Genomic DNA, 21265 nt, shown 5'->3' on the forward strand with positions numbered 1-21265 from the left:
GGAACCAGGATGGCGGGGCGGCGTTCGGGAAGTCGTCAAAGGCTCGCTGAGCTCGGAGCCCATCTTGGTGGTCAGGATGCAGCGTTGCCACGACGGCGCCGAGGTTTGACCCGCATCCAAAAAATGGCATCTTTTCGTACTTCATAGAGGGATTTTCTACAGTGCGATCCGGTGGTCCGAGGACCACGCCCCTTAAGGGGAAACCTCATCATTATACGATGACAATCAATCTCTTTTTGCAAGATGCAAAAATCAAAAAATCAATTTCAGTCCAAATAAATCTGAATCGTTTTTTTCAAGTAAAAGACGAGATTAAAGGCCTTATTTTATATGGAAAACTTGTAATATTACATTGTCAACATTAAGAAAACGATTAAAAACAGCAATTTAAAAAGCGGAAGTCAAAATTTCAAGGAGAAAGTTGCTTTCTGTAAAATGTGGTATTTTTTACATGACAAGAAGTTGGAATGATATTAAATGTGAAGTTCATATGAAATAATATTCAATTTGAAGTTTCATGGAAATACATTTTCAAAACAGAAAGTTGGAATATTATAAAAAATCCAAACCATATTTTTCAAAAAGTATATGTTTCTGTAAACTTTTAACTGGTAGAGTAGAAAACAATCTTTTTAAATCAGGAACACTTTTTGAAAAATATGACTTCATTATAATTAGCTGGAATTAGCCAGTGGTGGAATTTTAAAACAAATTGTTTGAAAAATGGCAATATGCCACATGGACTGCATTTATTGCAAGATGTAAGATCAAAAACAACATGTATTGGTTCATTCAATCTCTTGTTTACATTTTGTGTGTCACATTTCAAACGAATTGTGTTTTCCGAATGTGTCTTTTTTCTTGTTCTTGTGTCGACTTGTGAAGAAGAAGCTGCTGTACAATTATTGTCAACATTATAAGCATATAGAACTTCGATCATCATAATGTTTGTTGACATCTTAGTGATCCTAATTGCTACGGGAAGGCTCATTTGCATATTTCCCGCCACTCCCGCCCATGCAAATCCAAGCTATGCAATGTAATGTTGACGTCTTGGCCACTCACGATCCCCGCGTACAAGCCACAATCAAACTTCAAATTCACTTTGTGTTTTTATATGAATGTGTTTAAAAAAAAAATGTATTCAACAGATTAAATATGGACGCTTCGCTTGGAGGATGTTGTCATTGCACTACTTCAAGTCCACATGAAAAGTTGTTTTCTTTTTAAGTCTCTTGAAAAGCATACCATTTTTTATAATTTCCTATTTAAAGATTATTTTTCTGATTTTATAATTGTCTATAAAAGTACACAAAAAATGTGTTATTAATAATTGCGCCTCAACAATGGATAGGCAAAATACAATATATATATATATATATATATTGGGGTCATTACAAGAAGAAAACACTGTATACATAAAATAAGCATAACATTTTACATAAAACGATTACGAACGGGGGAAAAAACGGTCTTTCTGTCTTTAAATCCAATAATAACAATCATTTTAAAGCTTCAATTATTTCTCACACGACACTCCTCCCCGTTGCGTCTTTGGCACCACCCACCCGGCTTGTGATTGGCCGAACGCGAAATGGCGTCACATCAATGTCCCCGGCCCTTTTCCGGCGCGCTTCTCTTCTGGCTTCCGGCTTCCGGTGTCGGCTGTGTTTGTGTATTTCGCACGGCCGTTGCTTGTAGTTGCCTGGCCGGCAAGTAACGAACGAACGAGCGAGCGAGCGAGCGAAAGAAAGAAAGACAACATGGCCACGTCCAACGACGAAGTGAGGAAGGAGCTCACCTGCGCCATCTGCCTGGACTTCTTCAAGGACGCGGTCATCCTCAAGTGCGGACACAATTTCTGCCGCTTCTGCATCTGCATGCACTGGGACGAAAATGGCGCAGATTACGGCTACCAGTGCCCGCAATGTCGAACGGTAAACGTTGCTTTCTTTTGTGGTGCTCTTTGTTGTTATGGCGCTGCGTCGTGGTAACATTCACGATGTCTTTCGCTTTGTTTGTCTCGATATGCTAGCTGGCGTAAGCTAAAGTTAGCATCTCCAAAGAATTGCCTTCCTTTCGAGACGTTGCGTGCGTGCGTTCTCGCTGAAAAAAAAAAGCGTTCGTCGCAAACAGTTGAGTTGTGCGTCAACGCTAAGACTGGTCGCCAGCCAGCGCTTGTAGACAAACAGCCGATTGGTCGCCAGGGAAATGTTAACATTTTTAATTCTTTATTTTCAATTTTAACCATTCTGAATTTAGTTATAGATTTGTAGATGCAGGTGTCAATAATGTTAAACTCAATATAACTTGACCTTAACCTATCTGTTATCTTGTTTTGTCTAAATTCCCTGTTTTGTCTAAATGTGAAAGAAAGTTCAATCGAGCATACTGAGAGAATGTAATCTGATTTTCGTATTTGATGGGAGGAGAGAGGCGTTTTTCTGTACAAACTCTGAATGTAATAAAAGGGCTGTGTCTCCTGGGGGGAGGGACACACATCTTGGATGACACTGCTTGGGTGATATGCAATTGTGTGACCAGAGATCTCTGTAATAAATCAACCTTGCAAGGACCCTCTTCACAAGAATCTCATCTTTGATTTATATGAACACGCACAAGATAACAAAGATGAAGGTAATCTTTCACTAGTCAATGTTAGGCCAATTCGCACTCACTTTGTGATGGAGACTAAAGTTCAAACATGGCGCGTCATTTAGCATATATATTTACATTTCTTACACAAAGTAAAGCACGTTGTGTAGGAAGCGTGACCTAGAAATCAATCGGCCTTTTATGGAACTCCTTGTGCGTTTATTCGCATTTGATCGTTTGATCGAGGCATAAGAATGTCGACCTTGTTCCCGTCTCATTTTGTTGTGAGACAAAGCCAAGATGTCTGTTTTGGGAAGAAGGTGCTGCTGGCACGAGGCAGATGAGAACTCACTGCCTGTTCAAGGACGGATATCAAAATGGACGCACATCCGCAGCAGGTTGCGTTCTTCATGCATCACATTTCAAATTCAAATCTAAAAATTCCCTCCAGGTGTTCAACAAGAGGACCTTCACCAAGAACTACCTGGTGCAGAACCTGGTGGCCAAGATGGAAGACCTGGACTTGGGTTTGAGTCTGACCCCCGCAAAGCCGGTCAAGATGGACGGCAAGTGCGAGCTGCACGGCGAAGAGCTCAAGTTGTACTGCCAGGCGGACAAGAGGCCCATCTGCGTGGTGTGCCGCGAGTCGCGCACGCACAGGTGACCTGACGCACGACTCGCCGCCTTAACGAGGCGTGCAAACGTCTTAACGCGTTAACGTGGCACGGGAAACGTTTCCGTGGCTCGAAGAAAAAACATGCAAATGTGAGGTGGCTGGAGAAGACTTGTGGAGTATCGTATGTAAAGTGGCGGCCGCCATTTTGTCTTTCAGATATCACGAAGTGGCGCCCATCTCAGAAGTTGTTCATGGAATGAAGGTAAAGTTTGGTTTTCAAAGTTCTTTAATTGGACTGAATCCCAAAGATGACATTTTGCTCCATCTTTCCAACACTTGACCAATTTAGTCAACAGCGACTTTGTAGGCTGCCATTTTGTGACATCATCTCTCTAAAGCGGCTTCTTTGTTGGCCAAAATGAGCATTTTGCTTTTTTCAATAGACTTCAAAATCCACCCCCACTAAGTTTAAAAACTTGTGGGCCCTTTTGCAGGGATGTGATTTTTCCGCTAATTCGCGGAATTCCGCTTTTTTTATCTCCAAAAATAAAAATGTAAAAAATCCGATTTCGTCTCTACCGCATTCCATTTGAGTGTTTCCGTAACTGAAGTGAAACGGATCTTGCGATTGGCTGAAGTCTCCGTGTTGACCAATAAACGCGCTTAGGAGTTATGATGCCATTGTTCATTTCTCACACGTTTTTGCCGGTTGTTAAAAGAAAGATGTCCGTGATCGAACGCAAAGACGCTCGGCGAGTTAAGGAAATTGACAAGATCGTAAAAAACAAGTTTGGATGGGACTGGTTAGAGAAGGATTTTCCTACAAATGTTGGAAAGAAGACTGCGACGAATTTGTTCAGTGACTTTATTCGTAAGATCGATCGTGCCGGGAAAGCGCTGTTGATTTTGGTGCGTGACTTTCAAAGCTCTTGAAAGTCACGCAAAAAACACGTGAAAGAACTCCAGTCAAGAACAACAAATGATTCCATCGCTGGAAGTTTCGGTGCCCAAACGAAAACTCCAAAACTTTACGGCCTCCGTCCCTCATTGACATCACAATCGGTAATAGAGAGACGAGATCCACGCCAGCAACTTGCACCAGTTGCTGATGGAGTCGTGAATTTTGAGGTTGGTGGTAAACTTTTCAAATTAATTTGACCGTTTTCCCCTTTTTTTGGAAAATGTTATAACGTAATAATGATCATGTTTGCACTTTTCAGGTTTCAATATGTTGATATGCGACCCCCGGCTAAATTTTCAGATAATTTGACTTTGGTCAAATCTCATCCCTGCTTTTGGGGATTTCTGGCGTTTGCATTCAGTTTTATTTTTGCATTTCTGGAAAATTGGAATCAAAATGGTTGGATGGAAAGAGCTAGCCTGAGAATAGACGTGTGGGCTGCACACGTCGTCCTAACTAGGAGGAGGAGAGCGAAGGGGAAAAAAAGTGATTTGGCGCCATCTAACTTGGCTTTGCATTTACGTCCTTGTTGTGTTTTTGTCTCAGCTGGAGTTGAGACTGCGTCTGAGGCCGCTCAACAATTACAAGTCGCAGTACGCCAAAGTCATCTCCGCCGACGAGCGCACCAAAAACGATGTCAGGGTACGCCCCCGTCCGGACGCCAACGTCACGAAAGCGGCGCAGCAAACGTGCGTGCGTTGCGCTTGCAGATGAAGAAGCAGCGACTGAAGGAGAAGGTGGAGGCGGACGTGGGCGCGCTGGTTCAGTTCCTGCTGGACGAGCGAGACGCGCTGCTGGACAGCCTGGACGCCGAGGAGGCGGCGGCCGTGGCCGTGCTGGACGAAAACCTGGAGAGCGTCCGCGCCGAGGCGGCCGACGTGGCCAAGTACATCGCCGACATCAACCAGCACGTCAACGGCGACACCAGCTTCCAGGTCGTTGCTTGGTTCGCCGCAAATTCACACATTTGACTTCTTCTTTTTTTGTGTGTGTGTAAATATCAATTCCGATTTTTGTCCTGGCAAAAATGACCACACTCATTTAATTTATCAAGTGGAATTGACGTATGCAGGTCTGAGTTACGAACAGACAAACAAAAGCCGACTAATGTCCATAAAAGCTGCATTTTGCGAGCAAGTTGATATTTAAGTGCGCGCCACATCATACATTACGGTACAGTGTCGTACTGCAGTTCCCCTCACGGCCACAACCCCGCCGAGCAGCATCGCGCCATTTGCGCATTCCAAGGCGATGTCCTTGGCGACCAGCCATGGGTCTGTTTGTGTGTAAATAGGCTGCAGTGTAGCGCCACCTACTGGATAAGTCAGATGTGTTTTTAAATAAGGCAAACTTGAATTTCATCATGTCAACAACGGGAGTATTTTCAACATGGCCTGTTTTTGTGTCTTCCATCAGAGCCTGGTCGAGATCTTCAAGAAGTAAGTTTTTCGTGTTTCTCGCTAACCGTTAGAACGTGACAAATGAAACCTTCGCCATACTTCAATGAATGCAACATGGCTGACGCGTTTCATCATTCATTGTTAGGTCACAGAATAATCAGGAATTGAACCTGACGCCCACCCTGGCGTGCCGAGGAGCCCAAAATAACCTTCCTTTTTCTTCGCCGAGGTTGCCAGGCTTACAACCGGCCGATAATTGCTACAAGAAGTACGGCGAGGCGACGCCCGTCGACAGTCCCACCGAGTTCGTGGACTTCTCGGGGCCGTTCCAGCTCATCATGTGGAAGAAGATGATGCACGTTCTGCACACAAGTCAGTCGCTAGCGCGAGCGATGTTTCGGAATGCTAAAGCTAATGTTATCCCAGACAGTCCAACGCTAGATCATGTCGGCGCTCGATCCTTTTGGGGAACGAAAAACCCGATCGTATAGTAGCACTTGAAAGTCTATTTGTATTCGAATGAATGATGGTTGACGATCGCTTTAATCGGTCCGGCTTGAAAAGCCGCGACGTAACAAAAGCACGTCCCGCAGTGCCGCAGAACCTGACGCTGGACCCGGACACGGCGCACCCCAACCTGCAGATCTCGGACTTCGACACCAAGGTGGAGGAGGTGCCGACCCGCAGCCAGGAGCCCGACCTGCCGGTGCGCTTCACGCGCTTCTGCGGCGCGCTGGCCACGGCGCAGTACTGCGGCGGGCAGCACTACTGGGAGGTGGACGTGCGCGACAAGGGCGTGTGGTACCTCGGGGTCACCACAGAGGGCAGCAACCGCAAGGGCTTCGTCAGCCTGCTGCCGTCGGCCGGCTACTGGAGCCTGTGCCTGCAGGACCGCCTGTACGCCAACGGCGAGGACGGCCGCGTGCCGGTGGCCGACTACTGGAACTCGCCGCGCGTGGGCGTCTTCCTGGACTACGACCGCGGCCGCCTCAGCTTCTACGACGCCGTCACCATGAAGCGCCTCTACATGTTCGACACCTGCTTCATGGAGCCCGTCTCGCCCTTCTTCAGTCCCGGCAAGAACGACCCGGGCAGCCGCCTCTGCATCTGCCACTACTACTGACGGCCGACCGACCGACCGACCGCAAGATGCTTCTCGATCCTCAACCAAAAAAAAAATTGGATTTCAAATTGTGTTGCAATTCACAGTCTTCGGCTTGTCATGGTTTTAATGAGCAGCTTTTATGTTTTATTGTAAAAATCCAATTCACGCTTTTCTCATGTTGCGACTCATTGACTTGCAGCCATTTTGACTGAAGCAACCCCCTTCGCTCCCGGCTGTTTGACTGGATTTGGACTGATTTTGCCCGCACAATATTCTGTTCCATTGCTATGAAAACATGGAAGCTGCCGAAAGAAAGATTTGCGTCTCTTCTTTTATCAGGACAAACAAAAAAGTATTTTTCTATCTGTTTTTGTTTTGCAAAAGTTTCATCGTTATCCACAAATCTGTTCAGAACTGTGGGCACATGAGCTTTTTTGCAACATGACCCTGGTTGGTCTCTTATACTCTGCAGCCACCTGCTGGCCATTTTTGTAAAAACTACCATTGCCTGAAGCAACCTCTTCAGGTCAGAAGCTGCATTAAAAGCATAATAAAAAATGGGATATTTCAACGTTTTTAGGAGCAAATGATTGAATGATTTTAAGCATTAAAAAAAATATGTTGTCGTTTTACAATGAGCCGCAGTCATTTTTTTTATTTTTAAACATACTTTGTTTTTTAAAATTGTTTCCTCAAATTGGCATCATCACACAGTAGTTAATTTTCATTTTTTTACATGCAACTGTTTTTTTTTTGTGTTTTTTCCTTCATCGTCTTTTGTGAGTGTTAAAACGTCACCATTTTTTTGTCCACTGGAGTTAAGATGATATTGGAGTACTGTTGTTGTTATTAATTTTTTTGTAAAAGCGTTTTTTCTTAATTGTAAGCATTTTTGTTTGTGTATGATTTGTGCTTTCCAATATGCTAAATATTGCTGGCATGGGTCCGAAACCTTGGACCTCCACTCTTGGTCCACCAACCACACGTTTAGACTCACCATTTATGTGGATAAAAAAAAACAATACAAAATTGACCAAATGACGACTTTTGAGGTTTTTATGTTCAATGGCGGCGAAATGCTGAATATATTGAAGATCTCTCTTGTTGCCGGGATTTTTTTTTTTTTTTTTTTAGATTAAACGGAAAAGAAAATGTCTTGTTTGACAATATTTGTAATATTTACAATGAAACTTTATTAGTCATGTTTGGTGACAGCTTCCGTTTCATTCACGCAAAAACACAAACGGAACGATACACGTCCATTTACACAAAATATTACTATGATATGATGTACAGTGTTGGACAACGCAATAAATGTTTTGGCAGAAGGAGTTTGCTTTCAATGATTTGGCAAAATTAGGGAGGAGCTACAAGCGCTAAATTAAATGATGTACATTTTTGGGTGATCAAAAAGTACCTTTTTGATCAAGCAAGCATTTTATCCAAAATTTGGACTTTTTCCTTCAAATACAGTTTTCACATAACGGATTTTTTTTTTTATGTTTTGTTATTGCATTTTGAACATTTCATACGAAATTCCATCCAGTGTTTTCACAAATTTGAATTCTAACTTAATATCTTGTAAGAGTAATACTTTTTACTGATTCATATTTATTCCAGCTTTCTTCCTCATCATGTAAAAAAAAAACTAATGTTGACTGAGGTCAAACTGATCATTAGAATTTTTTTTTTTTTTTTTTTTAAATATCTCTTGGATGTGTTTTGAGTGACGCGAGGCGTACGTGTGGAGTCCATGGGCGGTGCCGGGTGCTACTGCAGGTACCGGTAGACCTTGAAGCAGTGGTTCCCCGAGTCGGCGACGGCCACGTGTCCGTCCGAGGTCAGCGCCAGACCTTGCGGGCCGTAAAGCGGGTCGGCCGACGTGTTGATGTACGACAGGAAGGAGCCCGTGCTGTCGAAAACCTGATGGCGACAAAACAATACCGTTGGCGCAATTGTTTGGAATCGGGATACTTTGGATGACTTTTTGCATTTGAAATGACACCAACATTTTATTTTGCTTTATATTACAATTTTTTCACATGAAATTGTTTTTAGAATGACAACTTGCACACAAAATTTGAAAGTTTTTATTTTTTGGACTGTTTTCACATATATTCAGTATTTTGACATTTTCACACTTAAATGACTTTTTACCCTCCAATTATTGAGTGTGATGTCACGTTACTTCCCTCCCTCGATTTGCCCATTTTTAATTGATTTTTACATAAAACATGGTCATCTATTACGGTACATGTTTTTGTTTTTGTTTTAACAAATGCCGGACTATATGTGGCTATTTTTTAAATGTATGTCTTGCTATACATGGTAACCTAAAAAAAAAAGAAGAAATAATAAAAGCATTACTATACATTTGTCTTTTTATATTAAAAGTCATATATGGTCATTTTCTTTTAAGTAAATGGTTTTATTTTAATTTTGTTTTTTTTTAAATAAAATCTTTCCTACAACATCTTCCTATACATTGTTTAAAAAAAAAAAGCCTTACTATATTATACATGGTTATTTACTTATATGCATGGTCTTGGCACTTGTGAGAAGCTACAGCCTTTGTCTGTAACTCACTTGTGCCCGGAATATTCTGTCGAAATGAAAGCTTCGAAGGAACTGTTCATCGATCTCCAGCCTGTATTCGGATAACCAACATTCTCACTACCCGAAAGGAAACAAACACGCGGAGGAAAAGAACTTCTTCCAACACTATCAAATGACAACATTTTTGTGTATCAGACAAATTTGAATGGATTGACTTTGAAATCCAAAACAATGTTGAGGCCTGGAGCGCTCAATGGCGACGAAGGAGTGCATTTGCGGCGGTTGCTGCTTTTTTGGCGACCTGTATCCTGCTGTTGCCCCAGTCGGCGACGATGATGTCGCCGTTGGCGTCCACGGCGACGCCGGTGGGCGCGTTGAATTGTCCGTTGCCTTCGCCGTGAGAGCCGAACTTGAAGAGGAACTCGCCGTCGGCGCTGTACACCTGCGACAGGTGGCAGCGAGTCAAGCCAGCGGGAAAAAGGGGCGGCTTCCGGAGACGGGCGGGCTCGTACCTTGACCGAGTGGTTGTGGAAGTCGGTGACGACGATTTGGTTCTTGTTGTCGACGGCCACGAAGTGAGGACCTGCCGGCGGCACACAAGTCAGCTCGGCCCGACCCGCGTCTCGTCTTTGGTTGGCTTGGAAAGAGCAAAGGTCACGCGGGTCCTTTTCTGGGTCGCCGTTCCACCAAGCGACGCGCGCGCTTTGCCGTCGACAAACAATCGCATCTTTTCACGTCTTTAAAACGTCTCGTCAATGATAAGATTTGCCCAAAAATTCTAACTTTATTCTCCTAAAATCTTTTCTTGTATTACGGACACTTTATTGTTGCGGAACGACAGGTTGTTTTTTTTCTAGGAATATTTATGAAATTCTGGCTTTTTTTTTCTCCTAATATAATTTATTCTCATAAATGCTCCGTTTTTGTAAATACAGTTTTTCATTTGAAAGTGGACAATTACAAATGCTTTTTTTAAAACAAATTATTCTTGTGAATTATATTTTATATACTTCTTGCTATGCTCATTAAAAATAACTTCTCATTTTACAACAATGTTCTTATTTGAACTTTATTTTTTCTTTGAGAAAATGAAAATCTGAGTTTTTTTTGCAGATTTTTACTCTTGTAAATTGTGATTTGTTTTTTCTGAATTTAAATGTAAGTATGAAATAATGAATTTCCCCCTCAAATGAATATGACTTTTTATTTGATTGAAGTTATTTGTGATCTTCCTTGATCTTGTCAAAGCTGCAACTTTTGCGTGAAAATGATTTTTCACCTGTAAAATGACAAAACTTTGTTCCGTCCTTTGTAAGTTCATGATAAGCAATTAGGGCTCATTTTCCTTTATCACCTTGATTATAAATTTCAGACGCTTGTGACAATATTTTGACAAGGCGGCGGCAAAGCACTAACGTCATAAGATGGCGCCAAATCACTACTTTTCCATCCTACCTGAACGAATGCGCTTTTTGGGCTCAAAATGTCTCCTCTTTTCTGACGAGCGAGCGTTTGGTGGAAACTTGCTGGACGGGTCATGCACTAGCACGGGGACTAACCAGCCCCCTCTAGTGGTTAGTTTGGAGCACAACACACTGATCACCAGGAAGTGAAGACAAGGAGGAGGCGGGTCAACAAGGAGGAAGAGGAAGTGCAAAGTCGGACAGCAAAAGTACTTACTGAACACCGAAGCCGACTTATTTACGTTTGGAAGCAGTTTGTCTGCTGAGTGGAAAAAAGAAAACGTGCAACAACACAAAACACAAAAGAAAACAACAACATCAGACCAGATTGCAAACGAGGCAATTTGGCAATTTGACGACGTTTGCGGGAATTTCACAATGGACCGCTTTCACTTTCGCACATTAGAACGTGTTTTTGCTTTGATCTCTTTATCGCAAACTCTTGATTGTATTCTTTGAAAAATTGGACTTTCTCTTCAGATTCTAATTTGCGTTTTAACCAATAATTTGGTCTTTTTCTTGTCAACAACAATTAAAAGCTTTTTCAAATAAATCTTTTCATTCCAACTTTGTTCGGTCTTACTTTTGACATATTGTGACTTTTCATTCCTTTCTTTATTTCTTGCTCGGTACGTTGCAGTGAGGGTGCAGATGTCATGTTTGGTCTCCTAACGATTGCGTGCGCGTGCGCGTGTGCGGCCGCGGGGGCGAGTCGTCACCTGCAAATTGTCTGTCGGCGACGCCGCGCCCTCCGAACTTGGTGACCAGCTTTCCGTTGGCCTGGAAGATGAAGACGCAGCAGGCCTTGTTGTCCGCCGTGATGATGTGTCCGTTCTTGTCCACGGCCACGCCCTTCGGACCCAGCAGACGGCCCGAGCCGATCTTGTTCTGCGCCGCCGCAATAACAAGCAGTGGGGTCGCGACATTCCCAGGGGGCCCCGAGCGAGAAGGGATGGGGCGCCCCCCGGTGGTCGTTTGTAGCATACGCAGTACCTCCTTTTAAAATTGCACATCTGCATCGTCAATAAATAAAAATCCTATAAAAAATATAGACGTCAAAAGATCCATTTTGAACTGGGCTGGCAGTGAAGGAGTTGATTCAAGTCGCCGGTTTTGTTTTAGTTAGTTTAACTTTAGCAAGAATTCTTCTAAATGAGCCAGAAAACAGGAAAATAAAATGACTAATTGCATCGGTTATAAAAAAAAAAAAGCCTTACTCTATGTTTTTTTTTTTTTTAAAGGCTCCTTACTAACGTGGCCGTTTAAAAACAAAAAAAAATGCCTTACTAGTGGTAAAAAAAAATCTTTATTTATATACTATATGGTTGTTCAAAACAAAAATGCATTACTATGAATGGTCGTTAAAAAAAACACTTTGGTCGTTGTTTTTTAATTAGTTTTAAAAAATAAAAATGCCTTATATTTAAAAATAAATAAAAGCTTGACTTTATTCATGATCATTTACACGCAAAAAAAAAATAATAATAATCAGCCTTAATCAGACGCTAAATTGTCATCGATGCGCCGCTCGTGTGAAGGTTTGGCGCTTTGTGTCAAATCTGTTGGCCCTCTGGGGGCCCCTGCCGGCTAAGGGGCCCCCAGCAACTGCTTGCCTCGCCTGATGGCAAACGACGCCTCTGACAACAACAAGCACGTTTGGTCTCGCACTAACCGCATTGGAACGGCGCTCGTGGGTGTTTTTTTTTTCCCGTCTGATGTTGATGTAGCCGCGCAAGTCGAGCGTGTCTCGGAAAACCGCAGCCGCGGTCTTGCGTTCGCACTCGCGGGGTCCGCCTCCTCACCTTAAACTTTCCATCGGGGGAGAAGATGCTGACCCAGCGATTGTCGTAATCGGCCACCACCACGTCGCCGTTGGAGTCGACGGCGACGCCGGTCGGCCGCTGCAGTTGTCCCGGCGAGCGGCCCCGGACGCCGAAGCGCATCTTGAACTGGCCGTCGTTGGAGAAGATCTGCGCGGGAAACCGTTTGGTGTCAGGAGGAGGATGAGGAGGAGGATGAAGGCGAGCGAGGGCAACCTGGATGCACTGGTTGTTGCTGTCGGCCACCACAACGCGGCCGCTGGCGGACGCCGAGATGCCCTGCAGGTTGGTGAACTCGCCTCGCTCGCGCCCGCGCGAGCCTGGAAACACAACACATTCAAAAAAAGCTTGCAGATACGGTCCATTTTTTACATTATATAGATTGAGTCATATTGTAATATTCCACCTCAAATTTAAAGCGTAAAATGAACTATTCTTTTAAAATGAAAACTTTTTGTCAGAGGATTTTTTTTACAATATAACATTTTTTCAATTTTCATTTTCTTGCAAGATTATGACATTTCCAAATCCTCAGATTTTTTTCCAAAGGTGACATTTTACAGAATTTTTTTTTTTTTTATGACCTCCAATTTAAACTGTCACAGTTTGGCTTTAACCTCAGGTGCTAGCTAGCTAGCTAGCTAGCTCCCTAGCTAGCTCCCATGGTGCTTGTTTACCTGCTAGGGAGCTAGCTAGCTAGCTAGCACCTGAGGTTAAAGCCAAACTGTCGCAGGGTTTTTACTTTCTGGATCTGAATTTGTCACCTCTGCGTAATACACATAAAAAACTAATACTGAAATAAAGTAAAACGAAGCCTTTTTTTAAATAACTAAAACTAATAAAAACTACCCGAACCAGCCTAATAACTCATTAAATGTAACTCAATTTACAAAAGAAAAACTCCAAATGAAATAAAAACCAACTCAAATGAAAATTCCCAAAGTCTAATAATTGTGGCGCCGGCGCACTCAGCAGCCACAGAATCGTGCGTCTTACCGATTCTGTAGATGAGCTCATCCTCGATGGGGTTTTCCTTCTTCTTGGCGGCGCTGTGCATGCTGGACGGCCGCCTGAGCGCCTTCTGGCGGACGTGTTTGGCGGCGCCGGGCGACTTGACGCGGCGCTTGGCGTGGTCGGGCGAGGGCTGCGCGTGGCGGGGCTTGACGGCGCGCAGGCGGAACGGGCTGGCGCGCACGGGCTGCCCGTACAGGCTGAGCGCCAACGAGTACTCGCCCTCGCCGCGCAGCGTGAAGCCCACCTCGTAGGTGCCGTTCTTGTTGTCCGTCACTTGGGCTTGGGCGGCGGCGCGGATGCCGTCCGCCGCCGCCGTGAGCTCGGCTTTCAAAAGCGCGTTGCCGGTCCTCACCAGCTCGCCGTCCTGGAGGGAAAAAAAGTCATTGTTGGACAAGATGGCGTCAAAGTCGATGTCTTGTTGTGGCGGCTGCTGATAATCACTACTTTTTTCCCACCCAAATTTCAAAACTAACTCTGCTGTCCGGTTTTAGACCGCGGTTGGGCTCTTAAACTAGTTTTTCAAAGTAGGGTGACAACTTATGGCGGTGATGACGGTTTTGGATCATGGATGCAAAGGTCAGAACGCTCGCGGCGACCTCAGGTTCCAAACTAGAGTTAGGATGTGAAAATATCCGATTGAAAATGAGTACTTTGTCTTTGGTGGTGACGGTGATGGTGTGGTGCTGGCCGGCGGCGGCGTGGCGGAGACCCTCGCCCGTGGCCACCGAGGTGTGCGCCACGGCGGACGTGGTCAGCAGAACGCCCAAATTCTGGATGGACCGGCGCAGGCCTTCAGTTTCCACCTGAACGCCAAAATATTCAAATCAGCGGAAGATTTTGCCTCCTGAAAACGGCCAAGACCGAAAACGGCCGACCTGACAGTCCAGGTGTGCGTTCTGATGCGGCCGCTCCGGAAAGTCGTGTCTGGCCAGCGCCGTCATGCGCTCGCTCATTTGCTTCTGGACCAGCAGAACCTGAACACAACACACACAAGAGTCCCGGTGGGCTTTGCGGGAAGCGACGGGCCGAAGGAGTTGCGGCGCCTGCGGCCGACCTCGGCGGCGCTGCCGTGGTCCAGCGCTTGCCGGGTGAAGCCGCAGCTGCTCTGGATGCGATCCCTGCCTTGGAGGAGGTCGGCCAACTGGGCCTGGAGAACCTTCTGCTTGGCGCCGCAGATGTTGTCCAGGTCGGCCAGCAGCGCCGTCTTGCGGTGCTCCAAGGCTCGCTCCAGCTCCAGGAAGGCGGCGCCGATCTCCGCCTCCGCCGCCTTCCTGCGCTCGCTCAGCTGGCGGGAGATCTCGCTCACCAGCTCCATGGCCGCCGTCAGCTGGGGCAACCTGCGGGGGGCGCCAAACTTGTCGACTTTTGCTTGCTGGGCCAGCGGCCACGCTTCAATTTCAAATACAATCATTCAAATCCTTTAGAAATGTCAGATTTTTTAAATATGTTGTTCTCCTTATCGCAGCTACATATAAAGTTTATTTTCATAAAAAAATGGAAATTAAAAGTCACACTTTTGTTGTGTTTCTATCCTGGTGCACATCTTTCACATCCTCTGCAGGAAATTGGAAGGCCAAACTTCATTTAATTTTCTGAATAATGGAGTGTGACTGTGGGGGGCTTTACAATCGTGACGTCACATGAAACCCACCTAATCAGTGGCATGGCCCGTCTGCTAATGAGAATATTGCTGCATTAGGAGGAAGGTCGGAGGTCAGGCTTTTGTTTTCTTGCTTTCTTCATTAATTCAAACTCCGACATCCGATTCAAACTGAGGTCGAACTTTTCAAAAGAGGAAGTGTGCGCGGGAACGTCGCCTTGAACTCGGACTACAAATGAGGTCACTCTACAGCGGCGACCCCTTTGGAAACGCAGAGCATAAAAGCGGGCAAAGTGCGACTTCCGACCGTCCTCGAATGCAGCCTAAGCTAGCAAAACGCGCCGCGTCCGTTTAACTTCGAATGTCAAATGATCGTCACGAAGCGGAAGTGTCAAAAGCCGACGTGGCTCACCTGCCGCGGATGGCGTCCAGCTGAGTCTCGAGCGCCCCCTTGTGTTGCTCCACGACGTCGCGCAGCGGCACGGTCACGTGTTCGCGGTGCTCGCCGTCCGTGCACTCCGCGCACATCGCCGTCTCGCACGACTCGCAGTAGAACTCCATCAGCTGCAAAAATGGCAACTGAGTAACTGACAGCCGCCTTCCAATCGCGTTTCAAATTCATCCGGCGAGCTGCCCTCTGATTGGTCGCTCCGAGTGCACGACCTGCTAACCGAGGTGCCCCCCCCCCACACCCCTGACCCCCGACCCACCTTCCCCTCGTGGTTGGGGCAGCTGAGCGGTTTCCCCGCCGCCGACTCCAGGACGCTGCAGGCCTCGGGTCTCGAGCACTCGGGTTCTCGTTGGAGGACCTTCACGCAAAACATGTCAACCATTTCATGACAATAATTTTGACGGTTTCATTGCAAAAAAAAAAAATGCAATTCCAAGAATCGCATAAGAAATTCTGCCACTGTGCCGAAAAGAACATGACAAATATTCTATAAATGAAATGTAAAAGTCATTAAAAAAATGAAGTTTTTTTTTTTTAATGAATACATACTTTATTAAAATACGAGGGTTGCATGAGAAATTCCGCCACCGCTCATAGGTTACATTTTTAAGCCTATTTAGATTCAAATGAAATGCCAAAAAGGAAAACGAAAATTCCTTATTTGACTCTTATTTGCATAAGACTGCCAACAAGTCCCAACACAACAATAACAAAATATTGTTCAATGAATTTCCTTTGACTTCATCATTTGCATTTTGTCAGTACTAAAACGGTCCAGAAGGAGGCGCTATTGCACCCTGCCTGCTTCTGCGGGTTGAAATGTCATCAGTGGACGCGTGGGCTCTCTTTAAGTCAACTGCGGCTCCGGTGTCGCGTGCCTGAGACCCCCTTTGACCCCCCCCAATGTCAGCCTGCTATTCCGGGACATCCGCCGACAACCGCACTCGAGTTACATCAGCTGCCCGAATAAACCCTGCAGGAGGTATCGCTGCCAAATGACAAACCTCCATCAGGTTGGTGATGAAGAAGTTGTTCTGCAGAGCGCACACGCCTTTCTCCGGCAGGATGGACGTCTGCCGGCAGACCGGGCACGACAGCGTCAGAGACTCGGGAGGAATGTAGTTCTGGAGGCAACTGGACGGACGGACAGACGGAGCGTTTGCTGAGTATTGCTGTGCATGGAAGGGCAGTTAAAAAAAAATGTCTTCTTGAAGGCATCCCAACATAAACACACTGCAACGATTTTTTCATTCTGTCAAAGTGTCCTTACTTCCGTGTTGTCCCATGAAAAGATTTAAAGGACAGTCAGCGAAGCTGCACATGTAAACACACACACACACACACACACACACACACACACACATTCGGGCCAACGTGACGAGGTTGGGCTACTCAACAGGTGGCTAATGCTGAGAGAATGCTGATGTTAGGCCCTTGTTTGGTGTCTTCTTGCCCACCATCTGGAAGATGGCGCCATCTTTGGGGGTCAATTGTGAGGAATTGGAGTTGTTGTGACAGAAAATTCAAAAATGCACACAAAAAACAAAGCTCACACCCAAAACATTAGTCAGAAAAACTGGATTTTGAATGCAATACACTTCCGTACAAAAAAGTTAAAAAAATAAAAAAAAATTTAAATCAAATTAAATTTAAAAAAAAACAGTTGGGAACCGCAGTAAAAATAAAAATAAAAATCCGATTTAAAAAAAAGACAAAAATATACAAGCCAGTCCATACCAAGCCAAAAACGGACTGGCAAGCAAAAAGTAGACAAATAAACAGCATCAAAAATCTAATTAAGAACTTAAGAAGCGAGTCAAAAGGAGACAATTTACAGTCAAAATCCAAGTACACAAAACAGTTAAGATTAAATATAAATGTCAAAACGGTGTCAAACCTAAAGAAGCAACAATCAAGTCAAGAAACAAACAGACAAACAGTCCAATCCAATTTCAAGTAAGTCAAATGGATGTAGGAATTGTGCTGTCCCGTTTCCTCATTCGCTTGACGGCTCGCAGTTAGCATCGCGTCTTGCTAACGTCCAACAGCCAAAAATGTGGTCACATCAGCAGGACGCACGCTCGCTCGAAGGGAGGATTAACGCCGCTTTCGGGATTCTCATTCCCATTAAACATCACACACACGCACACACACGCAATGTTCAACAGGGGAAACATGACCATATTAGGACATGAGCTTAATTCTGGACAACCATGGACCACATGGACTAAGCTGAGACCAATTGGAGTTTTTATCTTGACACGCGACGGAGCATGGCTGCAACGTTTGATGAAGTCAAAAAATAAAATTAAACAGGTTAAAAAATTAAGTCATGAACCAAGTCAAAAACTGTTGAGATCCAAATCCAAAAACCAAGTCAAAAAATAGGCTAGAGTAGAGAACACAAGCAAGTCAAGCAAAAACAAACATAAACCAAAACAAGAACTATGTCAGGTACCAAGTCCAAAAAAACAAAACAAGTCAAGAACCAGCCCAAAACGTTGTCAAAAACGATTCAAAAACCACTCAAGAAACCTTTAAGGAAGCCACTTTGAATATGCAAATGAGGGAGGCGTTACCTTTCACAGAAGGTGTGCAGACAGGGCAAGACTTTGGGGTTCCGGTAGCGGTCCAGACAGATGCTGCACACCAAAAACTGCTTGTCGATCTGACGCACCACCGGACTGGCGGTCTCGCCGGACTCCCGCTTCGCCATGGACGCCGCCGCGCACAAGTGCTCACGGGCGCCGGCCAGGACGCCTCAAAACCTGCAACAAAAGACAGAAAAGTTCCAGAAAGAAAAAACGGATTCATTCCTTGATTAGGGAAAAAAAAAAAGGCTTCATTGTTGTCGCGGGTTAAAGAGATCAGGAGGCGGCAGAAAAGGACGGCGAACTTTCACAGGCATAGAAAATAAACAAAAAGTCCAAATGAGTCCAAATCTAATTAAGACCAGTCAAAAATAAAAAATAAATCAGCAGATAGTAAAAAAGAAAAAGAAAAAAGAACCCGTTTAAAGAAGCAAGAATGAGGCAAAAAAAGAGTCAAAAACCAAGTTTAAAACCAAGTCAAAAAGCAAGGCAAGAACCCCCCCAAAAAAACACGTCAAAAAACAGTTTGTTTCCGTCCCGGGAGACTTTTTTTTTTTTGGTACAGCATCTAATCCAAAATGTGTGCACATCTGCCGCCGCTGGATTTGATGGCCGCCTGCTGTCATTTGACACACAAGCACGCGAAATGACCTCAGCAAGTGACGTCAGCCTGTGACGAACCACCAGCCCTTTCCCAGTCATAAAACAGTCCCAATACCAGATGACAAGCTGCCCAAAAATCGAATTAAGAATCAGTCCAACAACAACAACAACAAAGCTCGTCTGTTGACACACAAGCACATGCTAGTTGCTAACATTAGCCTCAATGTAGTTGTCAGCAACAGCAGCCGGACGGAACAGGACGCTCATTAAAATAAGTTTATTTGGAGGGACAAGTTTCAAAACATCAAAACAAAACGGGACGCTACGCTAAGATCTGCTATGTGAAACTAAAATATGCTAAATTATGTGCCACGTGACCAAATTGCACTCATAATACTTAATGGCGGTTGTAATAAGATTACGGTGCATTCAATACCGCTGGGAAATCGGAAAAATCCCACTTAGGAGCTTCCCGCTTTTCTAGTCCAAAACATCCCAAATTACACAAATGTACAATTTGACAATCAAACCATTTGAAACATTTGCCATAAGCCACACAGATAATGTACACGCACACAAACACACGCGCCAAGGACAGCCGGAAATGGAATCCTACTACTTCCTGTTTTGCTGCCCAGATGCCGAAAAACACATGACTTCATAATACTGAAGACGGTAAACACATCATCTGTCATGAACTGACACACGCAGCACATGCACGCGCACACATGTACTCACAGCGGTCTGTGTGAAGTGCGTCATTCTTGGAAGTTTGTCGCCGTCTCCGTGTGACAAAACATGAGCGCGCATGTCGGCCTGCTCGCTCACTCGCGCGCTCGCAAGTCCGTCCCTCCACTTCGGACCACTCGCTCAGACTCCCACCCCACCACAGCACGCACACAAACACACGTACTGCACGCACTGGAAGCCCCGCCTCCTTCCTTCCAAGCGCTGCGATTGGTCGAGAAGCGAGGAACGGGAGCGAGGAGTGGGAAGGTTGCGTCACAGACCAACAATTTGTGAGGAAGTTGAACTCACAAAAGAGGACGCGGGGAAGAAAAAGGGCCTTCGTCTTCCTCCACTTGGAGCCATCAATGGGAATATTTAGCCAATAATAGTCAGTTGTTCAGCATCATTCCACAGACATCAGGATCTTCCAGAATTCGCCGTTTCACGCCGCCGGCGTCCATCAAACGGGCTGCCGCCACCAAATCGTGCATACGCAGAGAACGCACAAATATGAATATGATTAGCATGACAATGCTTGTTTGAAAGACATTTACATTTCATTTCAAACATCTTTGCTTGGCAAGAAGACCAAGCAAAAAGTCTCAAGAAGTGACACCCCAAAGTACACAGGGAGTCTGCCATTTTGGTTTTTAGGGTCAACAACTGAGTGAACTCCACCAGGTCCGAGCTTGAGCAAACATTTGAAGAAGAAAAAAAAAAAAAAGCAGCCCAAGCAGCCGGTTTTGTTGAGTATGGAAGAAGATCAGAGCCAGTGAAGAGAGAGAGAGAAAAGTAGTAGTGAGAAGACGTGCGAGGAAACCATGGCTGGAAATACACGAGAAGTTTCAAGAAGATTCCAATCAGATATTTTAGGGTCAACAAGTGACACAAGGTCGGAGCTTGAGCCAACATTTGAAAAGCCGCTTTCAGTTCGCAGCATGAAATTTGCCAGGCCCGTCTATCACGAGTCGAGCCGCTAAAAAGGCTAACGAAGAAGACGCGGCTGAAAACACAGCGCAAGTCAACCTTTTTGCTTTGAAGTGGCCACTTGAGGCTCATTTGTGGCCTTTTCAAGCTGCCCTTCCAAGACGAACGCCAATCGTGAATCTTACAAGCGATTTGCGATTTGGAAGCTTCTCCGCTTCCTCGCAAGCGTGCGAGCGTTACATAACACGCGGCTGCACGTTAGCGACGGAGATCTTCATCTTCATGACGTCACGTTCCGGTTGGCTGCTGCACCGCCGGGATATTTAAAGGAGCAAATTATTTCAGGATGGGCAGCTCGACCCTGCGGCGTCCAACCACGCCACGCCGCGCTACACACACACAAAACACCCCCCCACCCTCTCCCTCTCTCTCCTGCGCACGTCCTCCTCGCAGTGCAACGATTACGAGTAACGCACAGGAATCATTGCGTAATAGTCGGTCAAGTATGCGTTTATTTCCGAGAGGGTGGAATTATTAGTCATTGTGTGCACGGACAATGAAGGTCAGTGAAGGCATCGCAGAGTCTCAATAGTGTGCGATGATGGCGGCGTGGCGTTTACATCGCGCTAACTGTTATTGTGCATTCAGAATGTATAGGACTTAATGTACGTCTTTTGAGATACTGCATAAACATATGACAATATAATATGAATTTGACAAATGTTGTGATTTCACATGTTATGTTTACACTGCTCCCAAATGTAGAAACCGGATCAGATCCAGATTAAAGTTGCTGTGACGTTACCAGTCAGTTGGATGATCTGATGAGATTTG

The 21265-nt window shown here is 45.1% G+C and overlaps 3 protein-coding genes across 17 annotated transcripts in view; 2 read left to right on the forward strand and 1 right to left on the reverse strand.

Moving 5' to 3' along the window:
• LOC144036621 (FRAS1-related extracellular matrix protein 2-like) overlaps positions 1 to 1166 on the forward strand; it is a 23767-nt gene extending 22601 nt beyond the window's left edge. Inside the window, exon 16 of the mRNA XM_077547402.1 lies at positions 1 to 1166. This exon is cut by the window's left edge and continues 428 nt beyond it. Within this exon, the coding sequence (XP_077403528.1) occupies positions 1 to 109 (109 nt within the window). The 3' untranslated portion in view covers positions 110 to 1166.
• Positions 1167 to 1632: 466 nt separating this feature from the next.
• Positions 1633 to 8008, forward strand: trim47 (tripartite motif containing 47). Of its 2 annotated transcripts, none has more exons than XM_077546316.1 (8): positions 1633 to 1937; positions 3047 to 3255; positions 3428 to 3473; positions 4719 to 4814; positions 4883 to 5107; positions 5589 to 5611; positions 5718 to 5944; positions 6166 to 8008. In XM_077546316.1, exons 1-8 carry the CDS (start codon positions 1764 to 1766, stop codon positions 6693 to 6695), a joined length of 1530 nt encoding a protein of 509 aa, XP_077402442.1. In that variant the 5' UTR covers positions 1633 to 1763; the 3' UTR covers positions 6696 to 8008. The 2 variants fall into 2 exon arrangements, with proteins under 2 accessions (XP_077402442.1, XP_077402441.1); XM_077546315.1 differs by having other exon boundaries at positions 1634 to 1937; positions 5802 to 5944.
• LOC144036050 (tripartite motif-containing protein 3-like) lies at positions 7649 to 19661 on the reverse strand. Of its 14 annotated transcripts, none has more exons than XM_077546311.1 (16): positions 19514 to 19661; positions 18161 to 18349; positions 16586 to 16715; positions 15841 to 15939; positions 15543 to 15694; positions 14585 to 14867; positions 14406 to 14504; positions 14181 to 14333; positions 13513 to 13894; positions 12733 to 12836; positions 12499 to 12666; positions 11416 to 11584; positions 10914 to 10955; positions 9746 to 9816; positions 9535 to 9675; positions 7649 to 8600 (listed from the first exon to the last, which is right to left on the reverse strand). In XM_077546311.1, the coding sequence occupies exons 2-16, from the start codon at positions 18295 to 18297 to the stop codon at positions 8448 to 8450; spliced, it is 2283 nt and encodes a 760-aa protein (XP_077402437.1). In that variant the 5' UTR covers positions 18298 to 18349; positions 19514 to 19661; the 3' UTR covers positions 7649 to 8447. The 14 variants fall into 14 exon arrangements, 6 of the variants coding, with proteins under 6 accessions (XP_077402437.1, XP_077402436.1, XP_077402438.1 ...); XM_077546310.1 differs by having other exon boundaries at positions 10914 to 10958; XR_013288564.1 differs by lacking the exon at positions 7649 to 8600 and adding an exon at positions 10689 to 10828 and having other exon boundaries at positions 9601 to 9675.
• Positions 19662 to 21265: the final 1604 nt, after the last annotated feature.

Source organism: Vanacampus margaritifer, chromosome 16 (assembly GCF_051991255.1).
Source record: "Vanacampus margaritifer isolate UIUO_Vmar chromosome 16, RoL_Vmar_1.0, whole genome shotgun sequence".
Lineage (NCBI taxonomy): Eukaryota > Metazoa > Chordata > Actinopteri > Syngnathiformes > Syngnathidae > Vanacampus > Vanacampus margaritifer.